This window comes from Glossina fuscipes, unplaced genomic scaffold, assembly GCF_014805625.2.
Source record: "Glossina fuscipes isolate IAEA_lab_2018 unplaced genomic scaffold, Yale_Gfus_2 2, whole genome shotgun sequence".
Lineage (NCBI taxonomy): Eukaryota > Metazoa > Arthropoda > Insecta > Diptera > Glossinidae > Glossina > Glossina fuscipes.
This window is the reverse complement of record NW_023998416.1, coordinates 11,746,690-11,756,162: the sequence shown is the minus strand read 5'-3', so window position 1 is coordinate 11,756,162 and position 9,473 is coordinate 11,746,690. Positions and strand designations below refer to the sequence as shown.

The window sequence follows — 9,473 nt, the reverse complement described above, 5'->3', positions numbered from 1 at the left end:
AAAAAAAAAAAAAAAAAAAAAAAAAAAAAAAAAAAAAAAAAAAAAAACAATGAAATAATAACTACCTTAACCGGTATTTAAATGATTTTGTCTATGACCGACTGACTATAAGAGACAATGAATTAAATAAACCCAAATATTTAATAATCAAGCGCATGTAAATATCATAGTTAATTAAGGTCCATAGAACCAATGCCTGCACCTGTCATTAAATAAAATACTCGCCTATTTAATTACAATTGCCATTCGATTCATATTTTCTATAGCCTTTCCCACAAAATCCATAAAAATAATGCACACACCTATCTATGATTTAAAACTTCTCGTAGAAGAAATCTACGTAAGAAAACAAAAACTGAACAAAAAAAAGAAGATAAAGACGTTGTAGCCCGGCCTCCATTAAATACTTTGCATCACTTCCTTTTCTTGATGCAGTTATTTGTATAACGATCTTTCAATATAAGGCATAGTATGAAAATTGGTTGAAAAATTTGTTTAAATATGAACCACTTTCAATAGCTTTCATCCTTTGCTCAAAGCATGTCATTATACCAAATTTCATCAAAGTACCTCAAAAGTTACAGCCTGTAAGTTAAATATAAGAACACAGCGGGACGGATAGACAGACAGAACGGTATCGGTGTAATAAAGAATAGCACCACCTCAAGTTCTTTCCACACGAACTTAGTATACCCTTTTATCACAAAGCCAACGTTGTCAAAGGCAGCTGGACTCCACTAACGCTGGCTTAACTACTTCTTCTTGGCACTCTTAATTTTCCAAAAAAAAAAAAAAAAAGTTATGCAATTCAATGAGGATCATTTTATTTAACTAGATATGAATAAAGCCTTTTGCAAAATAGGCTTTTTCAATTATCTTTATCTATAACCTTGAACTGTTATCAATGAAGTTATATTTAATTTTTGTTATCTTAAATCTTTAATTTGTGAAAATATATAAACAATGGTAAGCATTTAATTAATTAATTCTTAAGTCTTTTTTACTATCTATCAGAAATTTCATTTGTTTTTCAATTGCTATCGAGCCTCTCACGCAATTAAATTGAAAATGAGATGACTAAGATATAATTAAAAAAAAAAAAAAAAGCCCTCAATAAGATTGATGAGCTTATTCAACATTTGTAAAAATCGTTATGCTAAGTGATTAACTTTTAAAGTTCAGCGACTTCGGGGCCTTAACACAATAAATCATAGACCTGAAGTGGGCCGATAGACATAAGAAACTATTCAATTCAATGTCAGCTCTTAATGTCTACCCATTCTATTGATTAATCTTAATTCAGACACACTATCATCTGTCACCTCAACTAATCGGTTAGATCACGATATCAAAAAAAATATTAAAAAAAAAAAAAACAAAAACAAATAAATAATGCATGTCATTAAGTTTAATTAATTATTTGAAAAAAATTGTTGCTTTCATAATCTAATTTCAATAGGGGGTTTTTCCGGTAAAAGTTTATGAAAAAAAAAAAAAAAACGTTTATAACAGTCTGCTGAACATCATTTAAATCATGAAATTCTGTCATTAGGAGAATTAATCAATATTCATGTTTCCAAGACCTTAAACCATGTCATCATAAAATCATTTTCGATTTTGCAGACTACGTTTGATTCAATGGTTACCTCAAAAAGGAAAATGATCGATGATTTGGTCCAAGTACATGATCGTGGCATTAGCCCTATTTGAAATGCAATTACATCCTTGGAGATTGACAGATTGGTTTGAAGTGGATTTTGTGCTGGCCTCGTAATTATGGTCAATTCGTCTCTTCAACCTAAGAATCGAAACCGTAGCACCGGTAAAATGTACCGCTTTAGAGAATTGAGCGCCTACATCATACCAAAAAAAATTATTCTCTTGTGTACTTCCCTCAAGAGACATAAATGTTTTTCGAAAAAATTCTACTTGGTACCAGAATAAATTGTACTGCCCGATTTATGAAGTTACATAAGTTTTAGTCTCCTTCAAAACAACTAAGAAAATAAATTTAAAAACGCCTGTTTGCTGTAAAGAGGCATGGGTCTGCAGATATTCAGTGAAAATCGCATTTCCAGATTTTAAAAGAAAATGCATTAAGATATATTTTAGATGAAGCATTATATCTCAAACAAGGGGATACAAATTTTCAAGCAAAGTCAGCTTTAAGTTCTAGTGTAGCTTGAGCAAAAATTTACAAATCCAGACGAAGTCCCGAAATAATTAAAGATGTGTCCTTATCGATACTTTTGCCTGTTTCATCCGTAATGCAAGTACACCGCTTTTGATAGGAACACGTTATAGGCGAGCTTGTTACTTTTTTCAACAGAAGCTCAGAGACAAAACGCCTTGCTTAAGATACAAGACTATGTCAGTTTCGTGCGGATGTATGCGCCAGCCAGAGGAATTGAAGATGAAAAATTGTGCGATCGATTTTTCTAGATTAAAAAAGTGATTCTTCACTTTCTGAATAACTTTCTGAATCGAACGAAACTTATTTATCCATCTGTCCGTCCATTAACATGTTCTTATGTTCAAGCTACAAGCCGCAATTTTTGAGGTATTCTCATCAAATTTGACACACTGTCCTGTTTTTGTCCAAAGACGAACGCTGTTGAAATTTTTTGGATCGAATCACTTTTTCAACCACTTCCCACATAACGTCTTACTATAAAAAGTCTTTGTGTGAATAATTGCATTAAGCAAAGTAATGTAAGTTACTTAATGGCCCGCTACAAAGTTTTTATTTGTTAAAAGCATAATCAAATTAATGACAGCATAAACAGAACAAAAGAAGGTAGAAGGATAACGATGCCCCGTCCGCTGTCTCCTCACAAAGTGTTATGGATCATATGTGAAATGTTTAAAAAAACTGTGGTAATCGCAAAAAAAATATGTTTATAATAATTTGAAATTCGATGCGCATATTTTTAAGAACTGTTGGGAAGCTAGATCTAAGAAGATCCACACGATCACAGTTAAAAGTTAAAAGAAAAAGTCTTCAATTTTCTTCACATATCTAAGCGTTGTGCCAAAGCATGTATAACTCCCGAAATTCTTAAATCTATTATAACGAGAAGAAATTGTCATTCATAAAACAAAAGACTTGTCATATATAAAACAAAAGACTTGAAAAGTTGCATAAAGGAAATTTCGCGGACTTGAAGAACGAGGAATTAGTTATTTACTATTTTATAAGGATAAACAAGTTTCGACTGTAGGAACATAATTTATATTGTTTTGTGTGTTTTTGATATGCATTTTAAAGTCAAATTTACTTCCTCTCAGTTAGTTAACTAATAGTGCTGTTAGACTATATCACATGTCCTTGAATCTCAGATAAATTAACAGCCATTATATGTTTTCACAAAATCATTAATATTAACACTTGAACACATTTTCTTAGATCATTTTACCTTTTCACACAACAAACTCAAATAAACAACTGAAAATTTCAAATTAATGCACTTTTATTTATACAAAATTTGCTTGAAATTAAAAAAAAAAAAACTGAAAAAAATTTGCGAACAATGCTTTTTGAAATATTAAGAAAAAGCTTTAGTTTTAAAGTTATGACAATGACAGCGGACAAGATCTGATAAACGGTATTTGAAGAGAGAAAGAACGAGAGTAACAGTCAAGGAAATGTAAGAGAGCTTCAAAGCTTTGCTTGTTTTTGTATTAATGAAATTGACACTCAATACTGCGTAGCACAGGTTCACGGCGATAATAGGAAGAAAAATGGCGAGCCTCAGCTTCCTGGCGAAGTAGCTAAAATATTTAAAAAATGAAAAAACATATTTACTTAAATATTTTTTTTTTTTTTTTTTTTTTTAGATAATAACTTACTTACCATCACTTCCGCGTAACTTAGGAAGCTATTAAATCGCAATTGACACTTATGGGCTTTATTGTCCAGCGAAAGCAACCATTCCTTTAAATATTGTTGATCTTCTCGCTGCAAGCATCCTTTAATCGTTATCTCACATATGCTGCTACTGACTAGAGGTAATTTCTTTAATTGATCATAATTGAAAAGGCGACAATAGTTCAATTGTATGTCATGCAAATTCTTAAATTTTTGCAATTGTTTGCAAAACTTTTGAAACATTTCATCCGACCATTGCCATTCCTGCCCATTAATGCAAACATTTTCCCGCATTGTTGCATAAGAGTGCGGTGTCCACTGTTGTAGGGATTCGTCTTCAATATAAAATCGATCATTTTCAAATGTTAGCTCGGTTAGGTGGCTGCATTTTTGATGATTCGCTTCAAGTTCAGCGAAATAATTCTCCTCAAATTGCAAAGGCATGAAATTAATCCAATAAAATTTCAATCTTTCCAATTGAGATAAATTTAGTATCGCTTTCAAGAGTTTCGAATCAGAGGTGAACGCAGTCATATTCAAATACTTTAGATGCTGCAAATTTGCACTTAGATCCAACATTTTTGGTACACTCTTCAATAAGTCGCATTCAACGATATTTAATTGCTCTATATGGCAATGTTTGCTGCAAAGCAAAAGGTTATCCATTTCCAAATTGCGGCAGGATTTTATTTGTAAATTTTGTAAATTCTCCAATTGCCATAGATGCTGACCGGTCAGCCAACGACTATCGCCATCTAAAAGTTCTATAGTTTTCAATTGTTTACAAAATTTACTCAACTCTCTGATGACTTTATCTTGCAAGAACTTTCCTTGCACTCGCAATATTTGCAAGTTTTCAAAGTGCTTCAGATTTTCAGCAAAGTTATGATTAATAAAATATTTTAAATTTTCCATTGGATTACCACCCATTTTCCATTCAATCTCTTTAAGTAGATCCATATTAAAATAAGAACTGAAACGCAACTCCTTAACGTGCCGACCGCATAAAATGCACAAATCTTTGACCATTTTATCATCCAGTTTCATCGAATACTTAAAATCCAGATAATTGTATATGAAGTAACGATACTTTTTACACCATATTCCTTTGACAGCTTCATAAAATTGTTGACACGTTCTGGCCAAGTTCAACTGTTCCTTAATACCACATAATTGAAAAATGTTATATAGAATATCCAAAGGCATATCTTGGAAATGGAATGGTTCAGTGGACAACGATTGCGATTGATTACGATTTGGATGAATTTTAATATTTTTAAAATCGTCCTTTAATTGATCAGGACTCAGACATAATATCCTATACGGTTTTTCTTGTGTTAACGAAAATGCTCGCCAACTCTTCTTCTAGACGCATACTAACCTCTCGTATTGAATTTTGTCGTAAAGAACAACTTGAGCCACATTATCTACATCCAGAGGTATAAAGTAATTGAATTGACAATCATTTAAGTTTAAGGATTTCATCAACTCCCGCCTCAACTCTTGTTCACTTGACTTTTGAAAAGAAAATCGTTTCAAGTCAACACAATCGATATTTATTCCAATCAAACTTACCGACTTGCTTATATTTGTAATCATAACAACGAAATCCTCCATAATTTCGTAAAATCAAATACTTTTATTTTATTCTTAAAAACTGTCGAAAATAAATAATTTACAAAAAATTATTTGTGAAAGTAACTTACGGTGTAACCAGCTGTTTTGTAACTAAGGTGACCAAAGGCCATCAGGGAAAGAAAGCAAATCTTGATAGTGAGTACTTTTCTGGAAATTTGCGAAAGAAAGAACGATTTGCTTAGGTGCTTGGTCGATGTGGTTTATATCCGGGTTTTTTTTTTTTTTTTTTTTTTTTAGCACAAAAAAGGTATTCTTTTGATAGATCCATACGATCTGTATAGGAATGGCAAAATGGACGGAAGAAGGTGAAATGATTCAACTCTCCAAATTGCTCACCGAAGTTTTAAAACTCAATACCAGCTTTGCGCGGATTGATTAGAAAATATATTTAAATTTAAAGTAATTTAATAAATCAAACTGTTAAAATTTGTAAAAATTAGTTTTTTGTAAAAATAAAACTATATTTATATGCACTCATTTGTAATTGACTTTTTTCAATTTCAACGATTTAATCGGTCTTATCAATTTTTTCCTTTCTTCACGATGTACTTTCATTTGTTGCTCGCGTTTTTTCATGACTTTACTTAACGGCTTACGCATATCAAAATTCATTTGACGATTACCCAATGAACGGCCGACCAACTGAATTTGCGCATTTTTTGCTTCCTCTTTTAAAATGCGATCTTGTAGAGGTGCTTTCATCATAGCTCGATCAATATAATTCATTTCCGTTGCACTTTGCAAAGATATCATCTTAAGTTCTTTTCTTCTTTTTATATCAGAATTTTTTTGTTCTTCCGATCCATTCAAATGTTGTTCTAATTCCTCTTCTTCTTGCTCTTGCTGCTTCTGCTTTTTCACGTCTTTATATACTTTTTTCATTTCTTTTGTAAATTCCTTATTGAATTCATCATCTGAGGACGCTGTTTCGCTTTCGCTCTCATCTTTGTCGTTATCCAATCCGAAGAGATCTTCGTCATTGTTAATTTCTTCGTGTTGTTCATTCTCTTCCTCTTGTAATTCTGCGACACGATTGATTTCAATGCGCTTTTTAATTTCTTTCAATTTCGATTTCTCTAAACGATTCAGAACTGGCGCTAACATCTTATATTCTTCAGCGTTTTTATCGATAGTGTAATCCGAATTTTCAAACATTACTTTGAAACGATTATCTTCCAATAAATTAGGCAATTGTTTGTTATCCCGCAGTTTCGAAGATGAGGGATTGCTTTGTTCTTCAATAATTTTCAAAGCCAATTCTTGATTAACATTTGGCAGTTTACCGGCCAATTGAAGACGCGGTTTCCGTTCATTTTCAATTTCCTGCCGCACCTTTTCCTTACGGAATCGCTCAAAAGCAAATGGATCCACAATCGCTTTGGCCTTATTGTACAAACGCACATCGATAAAATAACTAAAATAGAATCAAAACAAAAAAAAAATATCAAAATTATATATTCCCAGTTAAGCCTATGGAAAACTTACCCGTGCATATAGGCCTTCAGTAAATTACTGCCGATTAGATGTTCTAAGCCCAGCTCCTCTAGTTCCTTTTGTGTAATAAACTGATAATCATCGTATACATGTTCCACAACTTCGGATTCAATTTCCTCTGTCAAATTATCTAAGAATGAACACCACTTTGGCGCCATACCCATAGCGGGCACATAATAAGTTAACATTTTAACATCTTCTTGCGCCAGAAATAGTAAACCTGTTCCTGGTATTGTACAGAAATCGTTAAATGTTGTACACGCTTCAATATAAGCTATTTGTTTGCCTGTGCTTTCATCCCATAATTTAAGCATAGCATCGTCTAAAGAATACACGGCATTATGATTGTCATTGAAGGCTAAACGTTTTATAGGCAACTTGTTGAGATGATCTTTTATTAAAAGAGGTTCTTTAGAACGTATATCATATAAAAGAACATGACCAGATTGTGTGCCCACACCCATATTGAGACCATTTTTAAATTTTAATGTTGATATTGAAGGAAATGCTTTAGCGTCGGGTAATTTAATGGCCACATCTAAAATGGCACAACGTGTTCTGCAACGCGGATCCCAGGCTTCTACTGTGCCTTCTTTAGAACCAACAACTAACAGACCGTGTTCTGTACTAGCATCACAAGCATTCAAGGTAGAAGCTTCGCTTTCATAAGACTGCAGAAATTGCCCACGTTCCAAATTTAGACGATAAATTTCCTTAGTAGTGCCAACTATGAATAAATCACAAGAAGGCTTATGATATTTCATGTCACGGCCAAATCGAGGTATACGCACACGATAATGCCGGCCAGCAGCTGAATGAATTTCCAAATAACGATCACATTGCAAAAATATTAATTTACTATAATCATCACTAATGACCTCAAACGTGGTGACTTCGGAATCAAAACAACGCTCAAACTTAATAGACAAATTACGCACTTCAAAGCATTTGAGGCGCGGTTTATATGTGCCGGTTGCCAATATAAATTGTTGGTCAGGACTCATGCGTATCGAAGTGCAAACACCGGGCATATCGAAATCTTGAATGAGTTCAATTTGCCGGCGAGAGTCAACCTTCTTCTTCAACTGAGCACGCTTGCGACGATCTGTAAGCCACTGCAAAAAAGACAACGCATTAGAGGAATAAATCACTTGCGTAAACCTAGAAGAATTAATCACTTACTTCCGGTACCGATTTTCCCGCACTTAAATTGTAGATTTTTATATCATTTACTTCGTTAACAAACATTTTCTTTTTATGGATGTTGAGTTAAGATGGACCAAGCCAATAAATAAATTTGTGGCTTATGTGCATAGAACAAATATTTTCCTTGCACAATAAAAAAAGAATAACAATAAAAAGCCTTTTCATCTTCTCACGTGTAAGACACATATTGTGAATGATCTATGTTTTTCAGTATGACATTTTCGTAATTTTTGACACGAACCAAAAGATTGAATTATTCGTTTACCCGCTAACAACATTTATATATAAGACTGAAAGCTAACAATTTTGTTCAAGAAATAAAAACAAAATTCTCAACAAAAGAAAGTAAGATATGAAAATTAACAATAACAAAACTATTTTTTACTCAACGCGGCAAACTTTTGATCTGCTGAATTGTAGAAAAAGAATAAAATTAATATAAAAATGAAGATTTTTGAATAATCAAGAAAAATGATAATTGGTAAACGAAGCAAAAAAAAAAAATTCGAATTACGTGGATGAAGAGAGCAGATATTGAATAAGACCACATTTTCGTTTGGAATGAATCCAGTCGTTAACTTTTTATATGAAGTTGAAGTGCATCATAGGTTTTTGTCACATTTGTGAAAGTATTTGTATGCCAACAGTACCGGAAACACATACGAATGGCCAAGTGTAGACCGCAAGAATTTCGACGACAACGATTGTTTAGGAATAATTTGCATCCGAAAACTTTATCACACTCAAATATATATCTATCTTGAACCCCGACATATTTTAGAAGATTATCTATGCAGCATTTTTTTAGTTGTAGTCATTTCACATATATATATTTCATGAAAAAAAATATATTTAATCCAATAAAATAATTCCTTTTCATTAGAAATAATGCAAAACAAAAAAAAAAAAAAATACTTAAGTTTATAATTTAATATACACCGTTTTTGTTTCTTTTTCTGCCTTCTTTTTCGTTTGATATAAGTTGTTTACATAGCCGTAGGAACTTAAATGCAATCATGCGAACACAATGAAAAGCTGCGTTAATATATTATTTTATTAGAATGAATAAAGAAGTCTTGATATAAATATTAACAAAAACATATGATTTGAGAGTAAAATTAAAGAAATCGACATAAATATCTGTGAAACGACGATAAAAAAATTAATGTAAAAGCAAATCAAACTTTTGATTGATTAATGAAAGAATGAATCAACAAAGATGATGTTAAATATGTTGATTTGAGACATATATTTTAAATTGGAAATG

General features: G+C 32.1%; 3 protein-coding genes across 6 annotated transcripts in view; all 3 read right to left on the bottom strand.

Annotated features, from left to right (window-relative positions):
- LOC119633971 (defense protein l(2)34Fc) overlaps positions 1-3,496 on the bottom strand; it is a 6,949-nt gene extending 3,453 nt beyond the window's left edge. Inside the window, exon 1 of one of the 4 annotated variants that reach the window (XM_038027833.1) lies at positions 3,417-3,496. The gene's annotated coding sequence lies outside the window, so the exon portion shown is untranslated. Of the gene's footprint in view, positions 1-570; positions 675-2,498; positions 2,855-3,278; positions 3,300-3,416 lie in introns of those variants that run through there. The other 3 variants (XM_038027836.1, XM_038027835.1, XM_038027834.1) reach the window with 3 other exon arrangements.
- An 85-nt stretch (positions 3,497-3,581) lies between these two features.
- LOC119633849 lies at positions 3,582-5,487 on the bottom strand. The gene is made up of 4 exons (XM_038027631.1): positions 5,444-5,487; positions 5,250-5,383; positions 3,854-5,186; positions 3,582-3,771 (listed from the first exon to the last, which is right to left on the bottom strand). Exons 1-4 carry the CDS (start codon positions 5,483-5,485, stop codon positions 3,682-3,684), a joined length of 1,599 nt encoding a protein of 532 aa, XP_037883559.1. The 5' UTR covers positions 5,486-5,487; the 3' UTR covers positions 3,582-3,681.
- A 489-nt stretch (positions 5,488-5,976) lies between these two features.
- On the bottom strand, positions 5,977-8,491 carry LOC119633848 (nucleolar protein 10). The gene is made up of 3 exons (XM_038027630.1): positions 8,183-8,491; positions 6,992-8,115; positions 5,977-6,920 (listed from the first exon to the last, which is right to left on the bottom strand). The coding sequence occupies exons 1-3, from the start codon at positions 8,246-8,248 to the stop codon at positions 5,981-5,983; spliced, it is 2,130 nt and encodes a 709-aa protein (XP_037883558.1). The 5' UTR covers positions 8,249-8,491; the 3' UTR covers positions 5,977-5,980.
- Between the last annotated feature and the right edge of the window lie 982 nt (positions 8,492-9,473).